Genomic DNA, 27,997 nt, shown 5'->3' on the forward strand with positions numbered 1-27,997 from the left:
TCACAATCACAGAAAGAGTTTCTCATAAACCTACTGTTCTCAATCTTTGACTGCAGTCGCAATCAGAACAGCCAGTACTCAATAGCATTCACATTGGCTTTGCAAAGTTTAAGGCATGCACCTGCATGGACACAGATAACGGAGCTGACACATTCAGCGCAAACCCCATGCTGGGAACTGGTGTTATAATGCAAAAGCAAGAGCCCCGGATTGTTTAAGGCCATTAAAATGATAAATGAAGCCTATTGCAGAGACCAAGGAAATATGTACTATTTACAGTGGTGGCAGCAGTAGAAGCAGTAGAAATGCAAACCTATGGGGACACATACCACACACACCAAACAGCCTCTTACAATCAAACGTGGGATGTGAAAAGCTGTTTATTGCTTTTACTCTGCTATTGTGTTTGTTTTTGAAGAGGACAACAACGCTCCTCTTTTTGTAGGGCACCTTAAAGGCACTGTGAGGAGCTTTTAACAGATTTTGAAATAGTGTAACTCTTACACCGATGCAACTTCATGACATATTAAAATGAGATTATCGCACACAAGATTGGTTATTTCTTTATATTGAATTTTAGTGCCTGCAATCAGGCCAGATTTTCCATGAAACTAGCTGGGTCGATTCTCGACTCTCAACTCATGTTGCAGAAGGAGTTTATTTCTTTAGAAAATGTTCTTTCTACACAACGTTATGTACTCATGGCTGATGTACTCATGGCTGGAGCAGGATCAGCAAAAACCTGTATGTATTCTGTTGAAGTATTGTTTTAGACAGAGAAACTCTGTAAGGAGGACTTTGCATGGTAAAACAGTCAAATTGCTATGAACAGGATGTTGTGTTGATGCTAACATGTGAATGTTTCACTGCTCTTTGAAGACAGAAGAGTTAAACTTTGTGCACATTTACGTTATTCTGACATTTATTAGGGCACTAGAGCACACCTCATGACACCCCGGCTGTGACTAGTATCGTTAAACCAGTTCTTTTGTAAGTTACCAACAGTGATGAATCAGAATTTACAAAGTTTTTCTCATGGTTACAGTTATCAATCTTATTTACTGGCTGCAAATCAATTATATACCTCATCACTCTGCATCCTGCAAAAAAAGCTGACTTGAACAAAGATGATAAAAGGAAATGTAAAAAAGTTGTAGATACTTTCATTGCATGTATTACAGGGAAATGGTATCAAGATATTTTAGATAGTGCTTACATGTGGGAAAGATCCACACAGTGATGACTGCAGCGCTTTAACAATAAAACACACAGAGCATTTTTTCAATGTTTCTTTGTTATTCAGTTAAAAACAATGACACAGCCCTGTGTCATTGATTGGTTTGTAGTTTTGAAGTCCCTGTGGGCAACTAAAGCTGCATTTGCTGATTTTTGATGAAGTGCTGACTTCCATCATCCACCTGTTTACTGTAGGGCTCTGCTCTGTGTGCATGTGTGTGTTTGTGTGAGAGAGTGGAAAGGGCGTCATTCAGAATTGTTGGGAGGGGATTGAAGTTAAATGCTGTGAGAGTAGAGCACACACTGCTGCCAACAGGATTTTCTCATTTTACTGAATTAAACCAAGTATTGAAGGAGATCTCTTTCTTTTATTTCTATATTTTAATAATTCATTTTTTGTTTTGTGACAGTTCTTTGTCAAACAACTTCCAAATTCGCTTAGCCCTGAAATTCCCCCTGCACACTTCAGTTTTCTGACATTTTAAAGGTGACATATCACGCTTTTTTCATCAATATATATTGGTCTAAGAGGTCCCCAAAACATGTCTTTAAAGTTTATGCTCAAAAAAACACTTTGAAATCAGATTTTGGCATGCCTTAAAAGCCCTCTTCTTCAGTCCTCCTCAGAAGACTCTGTTTTCTCTCTGACCACGCCCCCTCAGGAAGTGGATGTGCCTCAGCTGTCCAGCACGTTGATCTAATGTTTACATGTTGGCTGAATATACACAGCTGCTGTTACTTCAACCCTCTGAATCTGATCCAGAATCTGATCCTGACGGAGAGGCGCCATGTGGCAGGACCTTTCTGAAGGATTGGTCGCAGATTTAGTGTTTCTTGTTGTTTTATTTATCAGTATGTCGACGTGTGTCTTGGTACACAGCTACGAACATGTAGCTATGTGGCTATGCTAACTAGCGCTAGCACTTATCTATGATAAATAAAAATCATCCACTAGATCTTCAAATCTACAGACGTTGGGAGTAAAACCGACCTCTGCCAGAAAGGCAGCAGGACCTTTCTGAAGGATTGGTCACAGATTTAGTGTTTCTTGTTGTTTTGTTTGTCAGTATGTCGACGTGTGTCTTGGTACACAGCTACAGCTACAGCTATGAACATGTAGCTATGTGGCTATGCTAATTAGCGCTAGCACTTATCCATGACAAATAAAAATCATCCACTAGATCTTCAAATCTGCAGACGTGGGGAGTAAAACCGACCTTTGTGTTTATTAAGACAGCCTACAACTAGCATGCCTCCCTCCTAAGCTCCTTGTTAGCACACATTTGTGCAGGTAATGAAAAACGGAGGGGGGATTCAGTATTATTTTATACAGTCTATGGGCTGAACAAGCTCCGAGCTCTGACTCCGTGACAGACCGGATATTGTTGTTACGTAACAAAAACACAGAAGTCTGAAATGGCTCGTTTCACACACATTTACAGAAAGGTGTAGAAATCAAAACAGGGGCAGAATGGATTTTTTTCATTCTCGGGGGGTTTGTAGACATGCCAGGGACACATATTTCAGGTAGAGAACCATTAAAAAGTCAATTTTGCATGATATGTCACCTATAATAAAGTCTGCTGTTCTGTTATAGTCATATCCTCTGCCCTGGAGATTCTTTAACCAGAATGTAAAGCTGAGGGTAAACACACACAGGTCTCAGAGGAGCACTGTGGTGCTTACTGGTTGTGCACAGCTGAGAATCAATAAAACATGTCAATAGTGATTCGATCTTTTACAGCAGTCAAACGCTTTGCCATCCAATTACAAAGGTGTTCAGGTCACTTTAGAGGGTAAATGACCTTAGCTTGATTGTACTCGATTATGTCAAAATTCAATACCTGAACTTCATACACTATGGCTTGTTTGTGTAACTACATTTTCTTTCCAACTTTAATTTTTTTCAGTTTCACCATTTATATTGTACAGTACAGTCAGACCTTCAGAAACAGTGAAGTGTGTGAGTCATGGTGTCTATATGATGACTGTGAATAGTTTCCATGTACGTACAAGATTGGGTAGTGGGGCACTGGTGGCCTAGCGGTCTGGGCGTCCCACGTGCTAATCGGGCAACGTAGTGGGGCCGCAACTCAACCAATCAGGACTGAGGATTGGAGATTAGCTATGATTGGTCTGTCATAACGGGAACGAGGGGAATAATAACATTGCTTTATACATAGGCATTGGAAAACACAGAGGTTTCGCCATAGTCTCAACTTACTTCACTGGGTACCGATGGGTATTATGACCTTTTCTCCAAACCCAGCAGGAAAAAAGTAACGTTTTTGACACCATTCCTACCAACAGCAGCTTTAATTATTCATCACAGAAGAGACAAATAAAATAATTAATCTTCATAAGAGTGATAAAGATAGTTTGGGAATGATATGGAGTGTTTTTGGTCAAAAAGAAAGGACAGCAAATGGGAGGGAAAAAAACAACCATCTCTTCGTTGATTGTCAATAGTTTTATTATCACCAAGAATTATGTTAGACTATATTTTCAAAGACATCTGTAACTCTTTTTTTCCATTGTGTTCCTGCTTAGGACTCTTAGCAATCAGGAGAAACACTCTCAACGACAGAATTTAGTTTTTATCTTTTATATTTTGTGTTGATGTTCCTAATATAAAGTAGGAAGGCTCTTAGTGTTTAAACCTGTCTATATTCCTCTTTTTGTGTTTAGTGCGATGGCCTCAAACAGTCCCAGAAAATGTGGGTGTGGTCTCCTACCAAGACTCAGCCCATTAAACTTTGATTGGAGGTGTTATCAAATTTAGAAGTTACAAGAAGAGTCTTAAAACTTTAAGACCTTTCTCTCCATCAAATCCCCTTCATGTGGGACTATTTGTTGGTTAATTTCCCCTTTTAACCCAGTCACTCAACAGAACCCAGTTTTCATCTTGAATTAATCTACAGATCCCTTGTCTCCTAGATATCCAAACTTTTATCCTTTTGTTCATCTGGTACAATCTTATAAATATTTGATCTTTTTGATATGTCAGATGGTGAAGCTCATATGTTTTTCCCCATTCTTTGTTTTTTGAAGGTAGTATCTCTGAGTAGTAGTATCATGGGCAATACTTTTGCTTATGAATGAAAGTTGTAGCAATGTCCCAGACAAAGAGCAATCTGTGCATTAATGATGCAAAAACAAAACGTGTTTTTTGGTAATCTGCTTCATTGTGATGTGATGTCACATGTCTGTAGTATCAGAGAGGAATGAAAACATTCAGTCCAGTGCTCATTGGCTTGCAGCAGGTGTTATGGATTGTCTCAGCTCTGGGAACGAGTCACTGACCCCTTTCCCTGATCCCTTTCCTGTTTGGTGTTGTGTGTGCAGCCGAGGTGAGGGGAGATAGACTTGGTTTGTTCCCTGCTACTACAACATGTTTTTCTCCATTCCCTCTCTCTCTCCCAGACGTGTTCCAGGTGACACAGCGCAGCATGCTGCTACCGGCGGTCCAGGAAATTTGTATCCTCCATCCAAAAACATGTTTTGACCGTCTGTTCCACATCTGGAGGGATATTTACTCCTAGAGCCATTCTTTCTCTGCTGCCACATGACACAATACCATTGACAGGATATATTTGCACACCATGCGAAAGCAAAACATATTTTGTTGAAATGAAACAAAATAAAAAACGTCATGTGTAGTGATTGTGTGTAGAATACTCCTGAGAGAGGCGATTTGGCACGGCCAGAGGACCGGAGTGGAGCTATCTTTAGTCATCCAATTCCAAAACAAAAGGCTACTTTACGACAGCTATAAATGTGCTACTACTGACACATTAAAACTGTCTTGGCTACAATCCTCCATAATGGCTCTTACAGTATCACACTGTAACAAGGGTAAGAAAAACAACTGAGTCACAGCCATTTAATTGTTTTGCTTGTGTTGTAGCATATTGCAGCATGCACTACTTAGCATCCTATTTACACAGATAAACAGTTTAATTACTGCAGCAGGCACAACGGTCACATCTTCAACAGAAATGACCTTGTATTTAACACCCTCTTAGGTGACTTGTTTGATAATGTATAAGCTTGATCACAGCATGAAACAAAATCAGTCTTGTTTAATGGGATTGCAAGATATAACTGCACAGAGAACATGATGTGATTATGTCACAAACACTTCAACCACCCCTGAGGGTTTAACAGAGTATACTGCACCTGCAGCACAGCTTCATCTTTGCTGCACCAAACCATCTGGAATGAGGATTTTGGCTGTGTGTAATGTATGTCTGTATGCCTCTGCAGCAGTAAGGGCCAGATCCCCGCAGTGATACCGCTCTGCTTATTCTTTCATTGTTCTTCTCTACTCCATCACTGTCTTCCTAAACTCTGCTGTAAAAATCCCACAGGTCTGCTACATTGTTTGACCTTCAATGTGTGCATGTTAAACTAGCATTGGGAGCTGTCAAATCAAAGACCCCAAGCGGGCGACGATCCCAGCCTCCCCCTATGTTGCACAAGGTGCTCCTGTCCTTGAAAGCTCACCATGAGTCCCTTACTGAAGCTAAGTTTATCTGTTTTGAACCATCAGGCTCTGCATGGCACCAGTCAATCAGCTCAGTTAGAGGTTACTTAAAGGGTTAACATTGCAAACCTTTCCCATCTGTTGCTAAGGAAGTGTTGTGCAGGAAACAGGGAGAGCAGTTTCCTGTTATGAAGAGAGCTTTTTTAAAGGGGTGCATTCATTCAATCATGCAACAGATGCAGAGCCAGGAAGCCCAGCCAATAGCAAAAGCTTTGGTGTCTGAAAGAAACTGTATTTGGAAACTGTTTTCAGGAACCTGTCTATGCACTGCTCTAGTTCAGGAAATAACCCTGGAGTAAAACATGCAGGAGAAAACACTGACAAAAAATAGGCTCAATTTTATATTGTGTACTACTTTCTTTGAATAGTAGGAGTCCTGACCCTTTTGGGAAGCTGAGTGAGATTTAAATGATTAAAGCTGGTAGACGTGTAGATGTGATCCAAAATTAAATAAATTAGTTAATAACACAATATTGTGCTGTTGCTTATGCAAACAATGTGGCTGGGATTTAAAGCTATATCAGCGCAATGACGCACTACAGATGATCTATGTTTTTCATATTCACTTATTTATATTCCAAATCTCTTATGCTGAGTGGATTTGGTCTTAACCCCCTGCCGTCTCTGGAGTAGCTAAAGCATCTGTGGAGCAGCATCCTGAAACAAAGCAGTATCAGATCAAAGTGAAATAGCAACAAATTCTACCTGTGCAGGAGCTAAGGTATAGCTAACGGTGTGCATAAAAAAAAGGGGCTGAAAAATAAACATAGAGAGCGTAGTGGGTTTGGTTCGCGCTCCTTGACTACGCGGGTCTGGAGTCCAGCCTCAGGAAGCGCCGAGCAGCACCTCCCGTTTCCACACAGGAGCGCACTAGTTTACTGGAGCATCAGCACTGGAGACACACGCCGGCTGAAAGCTCAGCGGACACTCTGCGAATACAGACCTCTTCTTTGGTAGACTCTCACTTGAAGAAAACATACGTACATCTTCCTGTAGTCCACGTTCACCATTTCACTTCCACGCAATGTGTTCGAGTTTGGATTAAGTTTCCGAGTCGTTTCGAGGGGGACGGTCGGTGTGGAGCAAAATGAGGATAAGTGTCGATGCCCGCAGATGATGACGTCCCACCATGAATGCAGGTAAGTCGGTTTTTCTATTTTTTCATGTATATTCTTTCAAGTGTCAGGAGTTAAGAAAAACTAACTTTTAAATGGTTTGAATCCGACAGAGTGGTGCGTAACATCACCAGGAGTGTGTGCTCATGCCTGTGGTTGTACTTGAAGGAGATGGGCGGTATTAGTGAATGAAAATTGTACATTTTGGCAGGAAAATATTTAATCTTCTCAGTGAAAATAAAGATACATGAAACATCAACCTAAGCCATACAGCTGATGAAGATTTCAAGGAAAATGTCTGTCTCTTTTTCTGAAAAATAAGAACAATGACCCGAATACACTCTAAAACGTGAATCATGAGTACCTTTAAATCCATGGGTCAAGTTGCTTTCGTGGAAGTCTCTACTGGGAAATGTTCAGTTCTAGGTAAGCAATGGGGTTAGACAGGATTATAATCCATCGCTATGCCTATAGATAGATGACATTTTTCTTTACAGATGGTCACCTGTCTGACATGAGCAGTGTCATTTATTAAGTGAAAGAAGATGACAGTTGCTCTCTGCTGTGTGATTTCTCTGCAGCTAGAAGAGAGAACATTTCAAATTATAATGTTCTTCTTTGTTCTGCAACCTTGTCACTTCAGAATTTAGACAGGTTGTTGAGCCTGATGTTTCATGATGTGGACAAAGTCTGAAATCATATCCTGTGAGTTTGGCACAGCCAAGGTCCCAGTGTCTATCTCTTCCTTTGTTTTTCCAACATTTGTTGTAATTGAATTCTTGTTGCATAATTCATATCCTGTTGTTTGCAGTTGGGTGCTTTGTCAAACTGGGACCCTTGTTTTCTCTACCAGTTTTATTGTTCTTTGATGCACTCAAAGGACCTTTTCAGCAAAAAAAAAAATGTGTGTGCCAATGTGTGTTGTTTTGTGTGTGTGTGTGTGTGTGTTTGCATCTATGTGAAGCGTTGCGAGTACATTTCGTGAGAATGGGGGAAGAATGACGAGGAGGAAGTCCATTTGTATTGTGAAAATGTGAACTCCGAGAGGTTCATGGAGGAGTGATGGGGGACCATGCTGTTAATGTCCTTCCCCCCATGGACATCCTGTGTGAGGTCCTTCAAGGAGGCTCTGCTGGAGGAGCTAATGAGCCTGGAGTCCTTAAAAAAAAGATTGTGAGGTGATGTTGGAAATGTTGTGGAGGAGTGTGATTTTTATGGCATTGAAGAGCACTATGTTTAAGAAATCATATGATATTGAAGTCTGGAAAGTGTGTGTGAGTGAGAGAGAGAAACAGAGAGAGAACACTCAGAGATAGCTAGAGTGCACACAGGGTTTAAAAGGATGTGCGTCAGGGCAGGTACTAAATAACAGGAAGAGACGAGGGGTGTACAGACTTCGTTAAGTACGGGTGTGTTTTATGACAGTTCTTCATATTGTGAGCAGTGCTTTTTTAATGACTTCACACTTATTAAACTTTTTACATTTTTTATCTAAATTAAAAACACGACCTGGACGCACAGTGATGTGTTGTGATAACACTGAAAGCTACCAAATCATCCCTCATGCTGTTTTTTCTCTACTGATAGTTGCTTTTTGCAGCAATAACAAATTAATCTCTAAAGTTTTTTTATTACATTTTCTCCAGAAATCAGATTCTGCTATAAGCGTCCAACCTTCATGTGTCATTTCCCAGACAGGGAGATGTTATTGTTCCTCCTCTAAGTACCCTGTGGCTCTGTTGTTTTTCCTGCTGATAATGTCCCCCACAGCATTCTGCATGTCACTGAGTATTGTACAGGACTGGACTTCCTATGAGCATTCTTTAACAAAAACAGGACCCTCATATTTATCCTTTTGTAAAGCTAGCAATAAGATTTGGCAGTAAAGTGTGCCCAAAGATGGAAAACAATAAGAGGTTGTTTGTTTTCTGTTAAGTAATTTTTACTTTCTTTGTACGCAGATTTTCAAAATCCACTGCAAGTCCCTCGGCCAAAGATCCGCAGTCATCTGAACATCAAAGTGCAGTCCAAACTGATGTCCAGACATGGTCCAAAGCCTCCAGTCGCCCCCAAACCTAGACCCCTCTATAAGACTCATGCACATGAGGAGCCCTGCCCCCTACAGAGCCTGAGCAATGGAGACCTGGCTCACTCTGATGAGGAGGAGGAGGAGGAGGAGGATATCAGTGAGATCGCTGAGGAGAACCAGGACAAAGAGGAGAAAAGTGAGGCAGAGGATCCACTTGATGTTGATGACATGGAGCACAATGACAGAGAAGATGCTGTTGTTGTAGAAGAAGAAGACGAAGAAGAAATTGAGGAGGACAAAGGAAAAGAAGTGGACATTTTAGAAAATGATGACAACAGCATTGGATCAGAGGACACAGTCAAAGCAGATGAGGGCTCTCCTCTTGAAACTACTGATGATGAAACTACTGACAACGACTTGAGCCAGACTGAAGGTGGCAATGACACTGTTGATGAGAATAAATCAACAGCCTCACTTCCATCTGCTGCATTGACGGATGAAAAAGGAGAGGATGCAAAAGAGGAGGAACTGAGTTGTAGTCCCAACACTGAAATACAGTGTGAATCTCAAGGATACTCAGATGGACACGTGGAGGAAGAAAACATTGATCAAACACATTCACTCAGTAATGGTGATACAGACAATGATTCAGGACTTATAGAAGTGCACAGTGGACACAGTGACGACATTGTGCACCATCCACATGAGACCAAGCTGGACGCAGGTGGATTTGCATTTGGATTCAGTGTGCTTCCAACTGTAACTGAGGAGAATACTTATGATGTAATTGGCCCTACAGATGATGCTAGTGATACATGTGAGTCATGTGACCCAGCTGAAACCGGGGATACAGAGGTTTGGCAGCCAGAACGAGCCACCAAAGACACGTCTGGTTGTTTTAGATTCACATCCAGCACTGAGGACGTCTTTGGGCCTTATTCAGTCATCGAAGCCGTCCCAGCAGATTTGGACAGGACTGCTGACCCTGAGTGGTGTCAGGATGAATTTGATGACAAACCTCCCAATGAAGTGGAAACAGCAGGTGCGTCAAACCAAGAGCCCTACTATGTGTCATCAGATGATGTGGACAAGCTTGAGGATAAACAAGCCCTCTCAGATCAGGGTGAGACTGAGGAGAGCACTGAACAGTCAAATCAGCACATAGAAAAAGCAAAGGACTGTGAGTCAACAGATGAGTATGCAGATATTGAGGATTCTCTCTACAAAGCAGATGACTTTGAGCAGCTGGAGTGTGTTTCCTCTGAGGATTACGTAGAGATTGGAGATGATGACGAGGAGGAAGAAACGGAAAAGAAACACATCAAAGGGAAAAGTGCAAAAGAGAGAACAGCTAAACGAGAGCAGGCTCTCATCAGCAATCGTTCAAGCTGTCAACCTCGCCTAAGGCTGTGTAACATCACAGTGCCAACAGACCTCGACCTGGGCCGCGCCCCAGAACTCACCAATAGGGTGGTGTTTGCCCACACCACTGAGGCCTTTGAAGAGGACATTGAGGAATTGGACTGCCACATTGTGCCTTACTATGAGAACACAGACTCAGACAGTGAAGAGCATATATACGAAGAGGCAGGGTTTGACTCTGAGGGGGAAAACTTTGTGATACTTGATCGGAAAACAATTGTCACACGATCACGCTCTTATTCTGGGAAAGTTCCAGGTTATGTCCCAGAAACTGTACCAGAGGAGACAGGGACAGAGTACCAAACTCATGATTATTGTACCGTGTCCTTGGAGAAGAACAATGAGCCACTTAGAAATTCTCAGCAGCCTGGGATCAACAGTTTGATTCCCTCAATGAAGTCTCGTCGCTTCTTGTTATACTCTCGGTCAGCAGAAGGTCCTGAGTTAACCCTGAGGTCTCCCACAGAGATCGGCCAATCTCTGAAGGCTGACATCAGGTTGAAGAGGAAAGATGATACCCTTTCACTCCCATGTGTCATAACCTCTTCTGGAAGCTTCTCACAGCGTAGCCACCAGTCATCAAGTGGCGTCTCCACACCAACCTCTCTGGTGGACATTCCCCCACCATTCGAGCTTGCATACATCACTAAAAGACCAGTCACCAAGAGTTCCCCATCGCTTTTAATCCAGCATGAACCCAATGACATACCTAAGAAGAAGAAGTCCTCCTTCAAGCGCTTTCTGGCTCTTAAGTTTAAGAAGAAGACAGACTCAAAGGGTTTCAGTGATGGAAGTGTCCGCTCCTCACGTTCCTCCTCTGAGTCCAGCCACCACGGCCCATCACGAGTCATAGACCTTGATCGCAGAAGTACCAGCAGCTCTCCTCAGCTTCAGTCCGGCATGGTGAACCCCCAGCATCGTACCTCAGACCTGCCATCCACCTTTGTCCTCTACAAAGACCAGAGGAGGAAAGCTGACCCCAAAGCTTATGGCAGGGGTGTCTCTCGAGTGGAGTCCTTTGAGGAGCGTTCTCGGCGCTCCGTCATGCCATTGCCTTTGACCAAACCCCGCTCCATCTCTTTCCCCAGTGCTGACACCTCAGACTATGAAAACATCCCAGCCATGAGCTCAGACTATGAGAACATCCAGATACCAGGCAGACCCATCAGATCACACACTGTGACTGAGTTCTTTGAGGACCCAAGCCGCAACACAGCTCCCTGCAATGAGAATGATGGCTATGTGGATATGAACAGTTTCCCTGGGATTGACAACAAGCAGAGAGACGACACAGAAAGGTAAAGTAAAGTTCTAATCAGTACTTTAGTTTCATATCATCTTAATCAAAGTTGAAGAGGCACAAGCTGACTCAAGGTTTACATAAAAATCTGACTTATACCTCACCTTCTGATCTATGCATCACCTTATCTGTTTGATCTCACTGTAGGTGGGACTTAGCTATTGTGCCACCTGTGTTGAGTTTTGGGCTAGTGTTTTGAGTTACCTGTGTTTCAAATTTTTGCTCCCTGCTCAACTATATAGAATCAGAAGATCCTAGTTGTCCGTTAGCAAATGTAACCAAGATGGATGGGATTCTTAAGTGGTGATTGCAGCACTGAAAATAACACTTACACTCTACTATCCACAGACCTCATTGTTACCGTTGTTGTGGCAGTGCTTGGGGATACATTTTCCTCAAACACATTTTGGGGTTGAAACAGGAGTTTCAGAGTAAGATATCTCAAAATTATCAGCCAGGCTGAATTGTAATCGGCCCCTTTAATCACAACATTTAGAGCTCACACACACATGACTAGCTGACTACTTGATGTTCATCATCAAAACCATTGATGGCACCTTTGCCAAATGTTTCACTGGTTCTGACTTCTAAAATGTGAATGTTTGCTGGTTTCTCTTGTCGTGAACACATTTGAGTTTGGATTGAACGACCAATAAGCTGTGTGAAGACATCTCAGTGGACTGTGGGACACTTGGATAGTCATTTTACTATCTTTGGAGTGTATTATAGATGACAGAGTAAACCATTTCATCTCCTACCGTTTTTATGCGGACGACTCCCAAATCTACCTGCTGCTAAAGAGAAACGATAAGAGCTCCCTGATACCCCTACTAGATTGCCTGAAGGATATCAAGGCATGGATGGCTTTTAACTTTTTAAACTTAAATGAAGATAAAACTGAGGTTATGGTCTTTGGACCCAGTCGAGCCAGTGGTGTCTCTCCTGGCATCAAAAAGGACAGCAATTTTAAACTTGATAAACAAATAAACTCAGTAGTTAAAACCAGTTTTTATTATCTGAGGCTTTTATCCAAAATTAAATGTTGTATCTTTTAATGATTTTGAGTGCTTGATCCATTCTTTTATCTCAAGCCGTTTGGACTACTGTAATGCACTTTACACTGGCATTAACCAGGCCTCCCTCGCTCGCTTACAGGTAGTCCAAAACGCGGCTGCTCGCCTTTTAACAGGAACCCATAAACATGAGCATATCAGCCCCGTTCTTGCCTCCCTCCACTGGCTCCCTGTTCATTTTAGAATTCATTTTAAGGTTTTAATGTTTGTTTTTAAGTCACTAAATGGTCTGGCACCTCAGTATATCTCTGATCTCATAAACATCTACGCCGCCTCCAGAGTACTGAGGTATGCTGATCAGATGCGTCTCGTTGTGCCAAAAAGCCGGCAAAAGACGAGGGGTAACCAAGCTTTTTCAGTGGTAGCTCCTAAAAGTGTGGAATGAGCTACCCACCCAAGTTAAAATGGCCCCCACCCTGGATACTTTTAAAACACGTCTTAAAACTCATTTTTACTCCCTGGCTTTTAATACAGCATGAGAGTTTATGTTTGTCTCTGTTTAACTTTTAGTTTACTGTATTTTAAATTTTACTATTATTTATTTCTACTGTTGGTATTTGTTGTGCAGCACTTTGGGAACCTTGTTATTTTTAAAATGTGCTTTATAAATAAAATGGATTGGATTGGATTGGATCTATACAATATTCGGCAGATAAAGAGTTGATAGTCACAGTTTTCAACCATTGTAGCTGTTTTCTCATGATATGATGTAATGTATGATCGTACAAAGTGTTCCAACTACTGTCTCTGTACATCCCGATATAGTGTGTTCACTTTGTAGTGCATATAGAAGCGAGAGTGTTCATCTAGGGAACCCCTCTTAAAGTAGTCAGCTGTATTATTAGGTATGGACCTCTCTGCCCAGAAGTGCAATCTTGACCCCTGAACAGCTGACGGATATTCTTACACTGTATCTCAGATGAGCAAAGGGCACCTGGCTGAGTAGAAGCAGAACTCCCTCTTGTAGGTGAGTGTTTGGTGAGAGATGAGCAGCCGGCAGTGTCAAGCATCACTGGCTTTGCAAAGACAGACAATGCTTGTGGGAGAGCTTACTCCTGTTTTTCATTTGGTGGATTCAGCGGTCACATCTGGTGCCGCTGCTACTCTGCACAACTGAGGTAAAAGAACAGATAATGGCAATTGGCTGCCTGGGAGATAGCATGGTATTCAGATTAAAGAAAGTCATTATGGGCTGCAATTAAAGGTGCCAAAATTCTGGAGGAGTTCCTTTCACACAAGGAAAGTGAGCAGGGCGAAGGAAAAGGTGAGAGAGTGAGGGGAGGGGATGTGTTAATACAAGGTGCAGAAGAGTAAGAAAAACAAGACTATGGAGATAAAAGAGGGGGAGGGGAAAGTGAGAAGAAGAGAAAGAGAGTAAGAGTAGTTCTGCTGTAATTGCTCTCCTGTACCTGACACTTATGTTTAAGTTTAGGACTGCTTTTATTAAAGTAGCTCTCTCCTGAGTGCGTCTCTTTCATTGGACCCTGAAGGGCTGCAGGATTTACTGCAGTGTGTGATAGATTGAGGAATCACCACGTTCAGACTGTACCAAATTACCCCTGCCGTGCCCCAGCTTCAGCCACCACGGGCCACAGTCTTCCCCCAGTCTTAATAAAATAGTTGTGTTTGATGGCCTGCATGTGCAGTCCAAGAGACAGGCCAAGAGCTTCTCTAAAGGCTTGGGATTATCTTGTGGAAACTGTTTCTGTTTCAATTTATTTTTATTTCTAGGTGTATACTTTGATGTGCAGCTTGTTTCTTATTTATTTGGTAGATAATTATGACAGTTTATAAATCAAACATGTATAAAGCTCATACGTTCCTCCCAAACAGACATTCTGTGCATCAGTAGACACAATACCATGATCCCTCAACTGTTTATATGCAATGAGCTTTAAACTCTCCGCAAATCTCAACATTAGAAACCCTTCCACTTCACATACAATGCTCTCTCAGTGAGGGCTCTTTTTCTCTCAGTGATGTTATCGATGTGTCTCATTGTGTGTTGGAGGTCTCACACCACTCACAGTGATGCAAATAACCTATCTGTCCTGTCACCTCGCCTTCCCTGCATTCCCTTTGGAGATGCTGCTGTTGCCAGGGCCTCTCTTTGGTGTCTATACGGGGCTGGCTTATGTTTGTTTGTGTGTGAATGTGGGTGTTTGTACAAGTGTGCCCACATTATCAGACATGTGTAGTCACTGTAGGTGTTTGTTGAGCCTTTGTGTGTGTGTCCAACACTAAGCTCTGTTCAAAGGATGACATTGGTGACGTCCAAGGCTACCCAGCTGATGGTGGCAGTGATTTATTAAAATGCATTCAACAGTCTGTATAATTCTAGACTCACAAAAGTAGATTTTTGTGGTGATGAAAATGACCAAACAGCCCCAGAGTACTACAGGATACTGCACACAGTATGGGACATGCATTTTAAGGAGAACTCACAAAGCTGCTGTGCTACAGGCCTGGCTTGTTTCCACTTGTGTGATTAATGTATGGCACTATTCAGACCCTGCCTATGCACATGCATTCAGGCTAAGCAAAGAGACAGGTTCATTAGCAAGTGAGGGAACAATGAAAAAAGGAATACATGCTAATGATTTAACCCAGCCCAAACTATGGTGTTTGTTTGTAGTTGTGTGTGTGTGTAAGTGTATATATGTGCATGCAAGCAAAGTTACGACTCAGGGCGGCTTTATCAGAGACGAGGCTCCAGCTGAGAATGCTGTCTCAGCAGGACTGTCCTTGCCAAGAGGCTGTGAAGCAACAAATGAGTGTTGAAAAGGGTGTTTTAGCAAAAAATAAAAAGAAGCCCAGGATTTGTGATGCTGCTGAACTTAAAACCCATTAACTGTTGTTTGTGTCAACTTTAAGTAGTTCCTGGTAGACTTATAACACTAATGCAGATGTGTAGATGCCTCTGAGCACACAGTAAAAAGAGCCGTAGAGGTATATTCTGCTAATGTATGCAAAATCATACAGCTCTATTTTACCCCTTGGCATCATTTTCACATCAAACTGTGTATGAACCTCTTCAGAGTGATGACAAAGCCCTGCCATGGCCTCTGAAACAGCTCCTCCACCCACTGTTATGTTAGTGTTAGTAGTGATGAGGGAGCCATCTTAAGTACATTGTTGTACAGGGTGGTGGCTGTGTGCTGTGTGGCGAGCTGGTGCACAGGGCGTGTCGTTGGCTCGCCGGGGCCAGTGCCTGGCGCTCCGAGGTCATTGCCAGGTCATCCCCGGGGAGGAAACGTCCAGCCTAGGAGCTTCCCACCAGCCTGTTTACAGGAAATGCAGGACGAGGGTGTGGCTCTGGCGGGAGGCAGGGAGGTGCGGCTAGGAGAGGATAGATAGGATGGCGGGAGGAGAAAGGGGTCACTGTGGTAGGGTGGTGGTACCTAGATTCTGCCTGTACCAACAACATGAGGTGTGGTGCCACCAGGAATGCAAGCTCTACTTTTAATGTTGCTCTAGTTTGTCGGGAAAGCCCTCAGTCTCCAAAGTGCGTAGTAGGCATGGAGGATAGAACTGTTGCATATGAGGCACTGGATCCCCGCCAGCAGCTGTCATAACAGCGGAATCTTTATAAACCCCATCTTCACAAGTTGTCACAATGGACACAAGCTAAATATCAGACATTATCATCATAATCAATTTAGAACTACTCCAGTTTTCAAAATCCTCCATAGTATCCCAATCTCCCATACTAAGCAGTGTAATGAGCCCTTTCAGCCACTCATATTTCCTGTTACAGTGACATTACAGGTGGAAAAAGGCCTGCCAGATTGCTTCTAATATATATTTAAATACCTAATGTTTAGCTCTATTGAATTACATATTACAGGCACCATCAAACTCACAGGAGAACCCAGGTCTTTATAAAGAGTGTCATTGTGTTCTCTGAATTTGACACAGTAGATTTAACTTTGCCATGTTATAAAAGACATTGGCTTTGTCTGGTGTAATAGCATTGCCTTAATAGCCTTGTTAAAGGGCTTCATGTACCTCTATATTGCAAGAACATATTCACAAGGTTGAATATAGAAATGTTATACTGTATGAATCTGATATTATCACATTCATATTGTATAAGATGTCCTCCAACCAGGAAAAGTGATGAATAATCCAAATATTTTGTTCTTACTTTTTGTAATAATTGGTATTTAATAGGGTTGTAAGGATGCATTAATCCAAATCTGTAGCCGATCTTGACATAAAGACCTGAATGCACCGGTCTGCAGCACCGTGGATCGGTAAAATGGGTCTACACATCAGTCAGTGTCTCATTTTCAAAGTTGTAATCCAGTTGAGAGGTTTTGCTGTGTTATTTCCTGGCTGTGCACCGGGCTCAGTGTTGCCAGTTCGAGACGAGACCTTTTTTTTTTTACCTTGCACAAGAGTAACGCTAGCTTACACAGCTCACCAGGTAGCTTTGGTTAGCTCAAAGTAAGAAAACAATAAAGTCAGAGATTGGGGAGCAATTTACAGCTTCTGCCTCAGAAATCAAGTAATGTGGACTTTATATGAAGAAAGACAACTATACAAAAAAAGTTTATGTACATCTGCAGCAAGACAAAATTCACCGGATGAGACCCCGTGATGAAACTGCACCAAATGTTTAACACTTCTTCCAGCCACACTTTAGAGAAGTCTATGGTTATCACAACATCTATGGACTGTTTTATTACTAAAGTTTATGACCTTACTATGTGAGCTGGAGTGATGGCTTTGAGACATAACATGATAAATCCAGATAAAAAGCAGAAAGTGTTAAACCAAGTGTGACAAATGTTTTTCAAATTAAGCACGAAGATAAAGAACATCTAAATGAATAACAAGGGGCAAAAACATTAACAACAACAACAACAACAACAAAGTCAACAACAATGCGTGAATTTCATGTGGAATGCATATGTGAGAATCACAGAGAAATTATGTGAAAAATGACATTTTTAACTGTATTTCATTTCATTTTCAACACAACAGCATTGCTCTCTAATATGACACAGACAGTTCTGTCATACAGTGTTTGTTTCCATCTACACTATATTATACAATGTTTGTTTTATCTCTTATAGTTTATTGGCTTTTAATTTTGTCACTTGAAAAACAAATATTTTGTTTTAAGCGTTGCAGGGCTCTGCATAGTCCATGAAGGTAGGTAAACAAAGGGGCTAGGATTTCTGTTACATCAAATATATCTCTCTACCCAACCATCCGTCATAGTGTTAGTTATTTTATTTGTCAGTTTTCATCAAATCAAATCAATTGAACAGAAACATTCTTTATTTTGATTATTCCTCCAGGAATTTAAATAGTCATCAAGGTTTGAATTAGATCAGTTTGTCTTATTAGGGAGATATTTTGAAACCCTTTATGTAATTATTCATTCAAGTAAATTTAAGTCTTCATTCAAGTAAATTTAACTTACTCCATGGTCAGAGATTTTTACTCATTACAAAGAATTCAGGCCTTGTAAATAGGACATATTTTCTGGACATGTCAGGTTAATGTGGGGCATATATTAAGCCCAATAAGACATTATTTCTACTATAAATAAGAAAAAACAAATTTGCTTTGCTTTCAGTTTTTGCAGTGTTGTGAGAGCTTTTTTTCAATAAATAAGACACAATCATCTAATTATAGCACAGAGTGCGTTTTTCTTTATTGGTGGCAGGGTCATGTTGGTGGTTGAGGGTCAAAAGGTAAAGGTAAAAATCTACAGTGTTTGTCTTGGACATATGAAGGAATTCCCCCACACTCAGTGAATAAATCAGAGCCTGAGAAATAGTTCAAAGAAGACCCATCCCTCTTCTTCTCCATCCTCTCAGGAGCCCACATTAGGTCCACCTGTCTACTCTGAGGTCAACCATGAGTAATGGCCCCTGATGTTTTCTGCAGCCCACCCAATGGGGAAGTGTGTGTGTGGTGTGAATGTCTGAATGGAGATGCAATCCAGTGAGCAACTCTGTTAACCTTTGATCTTAATGAGCCTTCTACTCTTTACACACTATTTGGTCTGTCTGAAACCTCACAACAGTCATCCATTATTGCACTTTTTAAAATACCTGTGAAAATTAGAGAAATCGCATCTCTCCATTCATGAGATGTTTTCAGACTGCTTGTTTGGTTGCCTAACAGAACAAATAAAAAAAAACATCCAGTTTTAGTATCACGTCAGACAAAGAAAAGGTCAAACTATATTTAAAGCTACTGTGAGGAATTATTAGCTCGATATGAAACAGACTGGCATTAAAACTAAAGCTTTTTTATGACCTACGATTCAAACAAGACCATCATTGACAAAATATAATACTTCTCGTTATTTGTAATGTCTACAATTCCTGGCCGGGGGTAGGTGTCAGTTAAATTGATTACCTGCAAGCTAAAGAAAAAGCCTTTTTTCCATTCACCATGGAAAAGTTTTCCAGGGAATGTTAAAGCAGGTGCGGGGGGGGGGGGGGGGGGGGGTTCTTTGACAGAAAACAACACTTACCAGACAAATTCAGCAAAGAGAGAAGAGGTACTACTTTGTCCAGAGGGGGCGCCAAAATCCATATAAACTGAAATTTCCTCAATTAAACTTTAATGGGATATTTCAGTTATTTTGAAGTGGGGTCGTATGAGATAAATTACACTAGTGCTCCTGCTAGCCACAATGAGTGCCGGTTAGCTCTTCCCCTTTAATGAGAAAATTCCCAGAGGACCAGGAGGTAAGCTAGGCTATTTTCTCTGCAGACAGGGCCGCCTATTTCGCTCCCTCTCTTCTTCGTTGCGTTGGGTCTGCATCTAGAGTTCCTTCTCTGGTTCATAGAGGTATCCTCTTGTGTCAACAGTAAACAGCATGTCATAGTTGCTGTCAGAATCACTAATTTTTGCAGTTTGTAGTTTTTGTTCCTAAAAGTGAAGGCAGATCCAAACAGCTAATCGGTGTGTATCCGTGCTCATGCAGCGGAAGAACATCGGTCTGCGAGGTGCGTCCGAAAAATAGTGCCAAAACAAAGGGGGTTTCTGACAGCAAACTAAATAGCTCCATTTTTTTCTACTGGTGCATGCATTTGCACCGTGATGAGTGACTGGACCATATTTTCTCAGCTGTAGCGAAATTACGCGAAATAGGCGTCCCCGTCCGAGAAAATAGCCTAGCTTGTCATCTTGGAATTTTCTCATTAAAGGGGAAGAGCTCACTGGCCCTCATTGTGCCTCGCAGGAGCAATAGTGTAATGTAACTCATACGACCCCACTTTAAAAAAAACTGAAATACCCCTTTAAAGTTTATAATGGAGAGTCACAGTAATTTGTCAGTAATTTACCTTGAAAAGGCAGAAATTAAGTGGACTCACATGACCAGGATGTAAAGCAGCACCCTGGGTTTTCAGTTTGAGTAGGAATTGCTGATTTTGTAAACCCTTAAGTTCCATGGGTATCTGAAGTCTTTTTTTTTCCTTGAATGTTATACATTAGATTAATTCAATATGAACTTGACATCAGTATTATTGCACATAACATTTTAACACACTGTGCCCTTCTGCTGCTCTCAGCTCACTGTAAATCCATCCCATATGTTCCACAGTATGCTTTTCATTGGTTCTGAAAATATACAATCAGTCTTGAGGAAAAACAAGTAGCTCAAGCTACATGACAGATATGTGACAGCTAAAGGTCAAGCTTTCCTATAGCTGTCATGTAGTTATTTTGACAATACCCAGTTTACATCCTATTATGATCCTCAATGCTTATTTGATCAAACACAATGAGTGGGAGTCTTAATGGGTCATAGGACTTTTATAATTGCCACAGGTAGCATTTAAAGGATTAAATGTGAAATAACCTTAAGCGTGCCCCTCAGGTACAGCAACCCACAAAAGGATTACCTGCAAAAGAACACAACTGTGCCATCTGTGGAGGGGAACCAATCATGAAAGGGATTACAGTGCGCCTCTAGAGGACCCCGTATGGGAGTGCAAATGTTCAGAGAAACACACAGGAAAAGAGAAACCATATATTAAGAGGGGGTTGGAGTATTGTTCAGTGGTTTGAGAATAGGCATTGAAAAGATAGTATACAGCTGCTTTTTACTATACATGTCTATTTGGGATTTATGTCCCCAATGCATCTGTGCCTTCCCAAGACAATATATTCATTACCTTTTTATGTGTAAAACATTTGCTGTTGATGAATGATAAGGCATAGATCCCGTATAAGTGTTAATATTTATATTTATGTATCAGTGCTGTTCTGCTGTATTTATGCTTTGCTTTCTTCCCCTGGCAGTGCCTACACAGAGCCTTTCCCAATGAATCCAGTCTCTGCTGGGCTGTCAGCGGACGAGGACCACGGGCGGACCTCTGAGGAAGAAGAGGGGACAGCGGAGCAATGTTATGACAGACAGGTATGATAGTGGACAGAGACACGATAAGCAGAATAAAAAGTATGGATAAAATTAGCAAAATGAACAAAAATGCTGCACGGGTCCTGTGGAATGATAAGTGAGTTTAAACAGACCTGAGGCTTGATTTTTTTCTTCTTGTTTTTTATGTGCACCGGGCAGATTTGGATGAAAATGACACTTTCTCATAAGATAGTTTCTGTAATTGAGATGTGTCAATTCAAACTCTGCTGACTTCCGTACAGTAAAAGGCAGCCTTTTTACAGTAGCTCACGGATGGACTCCTCCCTTCCTGCTGCCACCACAAAAATATAAGAATTTCTCTCCCCTCACGTGCACATAGTTCCTTGTTTCTTTTTTCTTCAAAGAAAACTACAATAAATTGAAAAAAGAACAAAGCAGAATATGATCAGAGAGACTTGAGTGGGCCTCAGGATCAACTTCATTCAAAGAAAGCCTGTTTTGGTTGTGTTCAGCGGAAATGAGGATCAGTCTGTCTTTGATTCAGTGTTTGTGAACTGCCCTCACAGGAAAAAACAACACTGATACAGACGCTTTGCCGGTAAACCCCTAAATCGCCGTAATGTTATGTTTTGGTTCGGATGTTTTGAGTCCCTGTGATTAGCCTTTAAATCAATGGGCAGCATTGTCACCACGCTCACAGCCTCTCATACATAATGCATCTGAGTTTAAAAGTCCCGTATCTGAGAAAGCCCTCGTGCCTACGCTGCACTGTAATGAAACAATCAGTCTTATTTTGACAGCAGAATCTAACAAAAATAGTGAATTTGCTTTTTTGCCACTCTCCCTGGCTGCTGGTAGCTGTTGCTATTAACATTTGAGAGGGATAAGTGCCCACAGAGAGCCTTTGAACATTAGCTGTGTTCATCTGTCTCCCACTGTTCTCCCTCCCTGTCACACAGATTGATGGCCGATCCCGAGCCTTCTACGTTGCCAAAGAGCTCGTCGACTCAGAGGGACTGTGAGTATTCAGCTCATGGTTTTCCCTATGTGCACACTTCTAATGCCCTTCAACAAAGATGCATCTTGATCCAGACGTAATGTTTTGTCCTTTGTAGCGCTTATACTACCACACCTTCCACATTTATCACTCCTGCTACTTTGATAATTTATGAAGCTGCATGCAGAGAAACTGACAGACAATTACACAAGTGTCTTGTCTATCTTATTAAATACACCATCCTTGCCCTTGCTCTTCTGAACACCTAACCATGCTTTGATGTAGTTTCCTCATCCTGCATAATTTAGATAATTTAATGAGTCTTGTAGACAGATTAACACAGTTAAGTAGAAGGCTGTAAATTCCTTTTTCACAGTTTAATTAATTCCTATCCATTTGTTTTCCAGACATGTGAGCGCCCTCAAACACCTTCAAGAGGTAAGACAGCCCTCCAAGCCCCAACACAAGCATGCGATACAAGCTCTAAATGTCTCCTGCTTGAAGGCCTATTAAACTTTCTTGAGACCCCCCTGATAACATCTCATCCTGTGTGTCTGCTCCCCAGTCTCTGTCTCCGTCTTCTCCTCCCCCCGCCTGCTGTATGGCTCTGCTCAGGTTTATCAATGTTGTTGCAGGGAGATCTACTTCCTGGTCTCGACAAAGTTGACGTGTCACACTCTGGTGTGGTCGGTTGTAAGACGACAGCATGCGTCCACCAGGCGCTCTCGCTGATGCAGTCCGGGTATCTAAACTGATACGTGTTTTCTGATACCCGAGTCACTCAGCTGGCTATCTGCCATCTAAAGGTTACAAAAAGCTGTGGGGCCTTTTAATCTTTGTAATACTTGATGTAAATAAGGATTATCCTATGCTCAGTAGATTGACGTGTGGTTGATGCAGGACAGAGAATTTAATGGTGAGCTGCTGTAAGCCTTTAAAGGCTGTCATCAAAACCAACCGCTGCCATCTTTTTTTCTCATTTCTTATTGGCTGTCTGTCAAAAGAAGACCCTGCAGAATAAGGATGAACACTTTTTCAGTCAGCCATTCAATCCATTGGCAATCATTGCATATGAAGCACAGTCGTTTATGATAGAATGTGTTCACCTGTTTCAAATATGTCTCGGTTCAAAGGTTTCTAACAACATTGTGACAAAGATCTGTGAGAAGTAAAATGCAAACTTTATCAGGTCTGTCTGTCAGAGGAGAAGAAAACTACTTTAAAAATGTTTAATTCTTAAATGGAGGTCTGATCAATGATTGCTGATACATTCCAGGGAGTCAAAAAGTATAGGGGCTGATTGGCTTTTAAAACACAGTGGCCTATTTTGAAATATTTGACCTAAAATATTTTGTGAGCTTGCACTTTTAAGGAGACATCTTGATATATAGATAATTGAATTGTAGTCAGATGTCAGGATGTCAGGATGTCATGATGGGTTTTGTGCTACACACAGTTTTTTCTGCATACACCAATAATCTGTTGTTTATGCTTGGTTTTTGGCTCTATTCAACTCTCTGTTTCTGAATATCTCTCTACCCAGTTTTTCAGTCAGAAGATTAATGGTAGATGGCTGTTCAACATGTGTCTGGTTGCTTGAGGTTTCTGCCTGTTAGAATCATAGACTGTAAAAAACATGGACGTAGGATCCGTGACGTCACCCATTTGTTTCTGAAGAGTTGTTTTGAGGTAAATCGGCGGCGGCAGCCATATCGATTCTGTTGAGCGATTGTGATGTAAAGAGGCGGAGTTTGAGCCTCCTAGTCAACAGCTGAAGCGTTCTGGCAGGCAGCTTTGCCTCTCATTGGAAGCCTCGTAATCTCAATATGTTCAAAATTGCTGAGTTTGAAAAAAATTCACCCCCCTCACAGTGTGTTCCGATCGAGAAATGAGCTATCCAGACTACACTCGTCTTTTGTACCAGGCTGTAAACATGTTTATTTCTGCTGTAAAGATCAGCTTTTTCCCATTCATGTGTATGTGACTTCCGGTACTTCCAGAGCCAGCCTCAAGCGGATCCTTGATGAACTGCAGCATTTAGCACTTCCGCATTGGACTCATATTTTTAGACCGGAGGTTGCTGCTTGGTTAGAATTAAGTCCAGTCTAGACCTACAGTTTTTGTGATAAGTGTTTTGAGATAACTTTTGTTGTGATTTGATAAATAGAAATTGCTGAAGTCCTTACTTCATGTAGATCTCTGAGTATCGGCTTGAACTGCTGTTCAAAGCATCTTTGAATTTTTTTTGTCCAGGTGCTATATTAGTTAAAAATTGTTTGTTTGATTGATTGATTGATTGATTGATTGATTGATTGATTGATTGATTGATTGATTGATTGATTGATTGATTGATTGATTGTTGGCCACGCAAAGAAACCTTAAAAATCACTGTGGAGCAGTTCAGATAGTTTTTGTTTTTTCCAAGGTAAATGGAAAGTCCTACAGAAGGGTCTCAAGGCACCTTCTCCAAAATAGCTGTATGAAGAATTGCTGTAAAGTCGATTTTTCCTGTACAAATCTGACAGGAAGATTACATTAAAGCTGTAGAAGCCCATCAGTCAGCCAATAACCTTGAACAAGGTTATAACCTGAAACTCTTGCGTCCCTCCCTCATCATGATTTATGAACGCCCAGTGGCTGCATAAAAAGCAGCTGATCTGTGTAATGTTTAATTTGACGTCATTAAACAGCAACTAATGCAAATATTATACAATGGACCTCTCTAATATTCATAAATCTGCAACCTCATTATGATGCTCAATTATACTAATTAGCTGCTACATGCCAGAGAACAGACAGAGACATATGACCCAAGTTAAAGTGGGCATTTAACAGCAATGTTGGAGTGCGGCCTATCCCATGAAATCCATTTCAAGAGTAAATGATCTGTTTTCACTTCTCTTAGTGTTACTGTTGTACTTAATGTAATCTTTTTGCTATATTTCAGAGGTGACATTGAGTTTCTTTCATGACACTGTTGAATTATGTATAGACAGTGATAGCGGTCTTGTTATTCTTGAAATATCAAACAGCGATGTGTCAAAATGCTGGTTGCTGCTTGATGCCGGCTGGTGTCATAATTTGCATGAATCTGAGTTGTTGAGCCTGGAAATAGTCAAGCATCACTTCACACACAAACACACAGTTTGAGGGGGAGAAAAAACATCAGCAGGAGCGTTAAGTGAGAGGTGCACATGAGCTATTGTTCTATTGTTTGATAAGAAATAACAAGAATACAAAGAATTTCCAGACCCTGTGTCCACATAGGAAGGGAGGCCATGCTCCTCTTCTACAGGCCTTTTCCTTTAACAGCTACACAACATATGAGGCTCAGACTTATAATTTTTTTTCTTGTTTGAGACCCCTGACCCCTGAACACATTCTCTGAGCTGAGGTATGACCAAGCTTGACTGACTGGTCAACCAACTGCATAGCATTGCTTCTTGACCTGCCTCTCATGAGGAAAAGAGAGAGAGAGTATGTGTGTAGCCTAGGAGTCAGAGTTAGAGTTGTTAAAGTATAGGCTACTGTTCTTCTGCCCGAAAGACATGATAAATGTTAACTCATACACGATCATTTGTGTGTGATGAACAGCACATTGTGAAGCACTAAGTGTCACATTATCCTACAATCGACAGGGACAACTCTTTTTGTTTTATGAGTGTGCTTACTCCAAGGGCTCCAGACATGTATCCTTTATAGACGCACACTCAGTGAATGCCATTAGCTTGCCAGTGAGCTATACCTGCAGAGGAAACATTTGGACAATTCCTAACTGACTATATTCACAAAGCAGCATTTTTTTCCTCTGACATCAAACTTGGGGTAAGCCAAAAAGCTGCTATAAAACTGTACTATGTACAACATAAGACAATTAAATGTATATTTGTGAAAATGTTTTTAATTTTACTGCTGCCACAATGATATGAAATTGAAAAGACATTGATGAGTAAAAATAAAGCAAACAAGGAAACATTTTGCAATATAAAATAATATATTTGATAACCCATAAGCCGCTGTCACACATTTGTCAACAAGCTAACATTGCTGTTAGCTAGGACATAGCTTAAAGCCTAAACTCAATATCAAAAGTAAGAATGCTCAGCAATTCAATTCAATTCAAACAACTTTATTAAACCCTCTGGGGGCAATTTGTATGCTTACATGATAACATAACATAATTTAAGCTTGAAAGTGGCTGGATGCTAACTTTCACCTATTAATACAAGCTACAGCTAAGAGTACTTTTAGCTAGCATAGTGTTAGGTGGCAGTGTAGCTATTAGCTAAAAGCTTATACACAATAAAAAGAATAATTCTCAGGGCATGCTGGAATGCTAACTTTCATATATTTATTCAGGCTATAGCCAGGCTATAGCACTCAACAAGTACTTCCTGTTGGTTCACTGTGTCAGCTAAAACACAATGAAAAGAAGAGGGTTGGGGAGGGTTTGATTATAACTTTAATGTGTTATCTAGGGCAGAGGTTCCCAAACTTTTCAGCCTGTGACCCCAAAATATAGGTGCCAAAGACTCGCGACCCCCACTGTCCCTCCGAAGTGATTTAATTTGGCTTCATTTAGCTGGTCTGCAGAAAATTAACCTACCTATATGAGCATGTGTCCGTGTTTCCTGTACCGTTATGAATTCACCTGCTGCTACTGATGCTTTTGATAATTAACTGTTCACTAACCCAAAACTTAAGGAGTCATCTGGCAAAAAGAAAGGCAGAAAACTCATTACATTTTCTATTTTCAAGGTTTTATTTCAAGTTTAGTTACTATTTTTGTCGATATTTTTACTAGAATGGGTAAAATGTACTAATTTTAGATAACTTTAAAAAAAAAAACATTCTGGAAGACATCTCACGACCCCCCATTTGTGTCTCGCGACCCCCAGGGGGTCCAGACCCACACTTTGGGAACCCCTGATCTAGGGTATTGGTTATGGATGCATATCAACATTTTTGCTATAAATAAAAACATGGCCCAATGTCCCCTGATTTACTGTAAACTTTCTTTTCAGTTCCTGATGAATAAGAAAGGCATGAACTCATACAGTTTTGACAAATTGTAAATTCCACAGATTCATGCATTTTGCATCCTGATATACAGTCGTACAGCATTACAACAACATTTTAGCTTCCCACCCAAAGTGGGATGTCATAAGAAAATGGCAGCTGTGGAAATGAATGATTTATTTATATACATTGTTCTCTTTATTTGCTGAGTTGAGAGATAACCCCCTGCCTGGTTTAATTCCTCATACTGGTCCTCTTAATCCATGACACTGCAGCTATTAAAGCCTGTTGCTAATGCTTTGTGTGAGCTGATGGACTTCCATGGAGCAGAATTGTCTGTATCAGTGAACTTTCAGGTTCATGTCTACAGAAAAATGATAAGTGGGGACTATGTCCAAAAAAGCATTGTGTCACAAAGTACCAAGGTCATTATGCAACAACACCTGGTGTGTAACTCTTGTACAAGCAGCGCCGCCTTTCCTGAATGCCTGGACAGAGCCCAAAGTGTGGGAAGGCACTGAGGTGATTTGAAGGGAGGGGGGGGCAGGAAGGATGTTTAGGAGGATCTGACCTTCATTCTTTACATTTTTCTCCCTCTCTTCATTCTTCATTCCTCTATGCCTTTCATTTATCCCACTCCACATTCCTTCTTTGCATTCTAAAAAACATTTTCCTTTCTCCTTTTTGTCTTTTTTTTCTACTCCACACTTTTTTTTCTCCTTACAAATTCTGTTTTCTCTCCTGCTCAGGACTTTAGGTCAGCAGTCACGGAGGCAGAGGGAGAGGATGGGGAGCCTGTGCTGGAGGAGCAGAGGTTCGGAGAGATACTGGGTGTGCTCCCTCAGGTCTTCACCCTCCACAGCGACATCCTATCTGAGCTGGAGGAGCGCATCACTCAGTGGTA

General features: G+C 41.2%; 1 protein-coding gene across 2 annotated transcripts in view; it reads left to right on the forward strand.

Moving 5' to 3' along the window:
- The first annotated feature begins 6,479 nt into the window (after positions 1-6,479).
- Positions 6,480-27,997, forward strand: part of fgd5a (FYVE, RhoGEF and PH domain containing 5a) — a 37,694-nt gene continuing 16,176 nt past the window's right edge. Inside the window, exons 1-6 of one of the 2 annotated variants that reach the window (XM_034695521.1) lie at positions 6,480-6,921; positions 8,859-11,646; positions 20,999-21,116; positions 22,037-22,095; positions 22,482-22,512; positions 27,843-27,994. In XM_034695521.1, coding sequence (XP_034551412.1) covers positions 6,912-6,921; positions 8,859-11,646; positions 20,999-21,116; positions 22,037-22,095; positions 22,482-22,512; positions 27,843-27,994 — 3,158 coding nt within the window. In that variant the 5' untranslated portion in view covers positions 6,480-6,911. The remainder of the gene's footprint in view (positions 6,922-8,858; positions 11,647-20,998; positions 21,117-22,036; positions 22,096-22,481; positions 22,513-27,842; positions 27,995-27,997) is intronic. The other variant, XM_034695514.1, reaches the window with a different exon arrangement.

This window comes from Notolabrus celidotus, chromosome 1, assembly GCF_009762535.1.
Source record: "Notolabrus celidotus isolate fNotCel1 chromosome 1, fNotCel1.pri, whole genome shotgun sequence".
In the NCBI taxonomy this organism is placed as follows: Eukaryota; Metazoa; Chordata; class Actinopteri; order Labriformes; family Labridae; genus Notolabrus; species Notolabrus celidotus.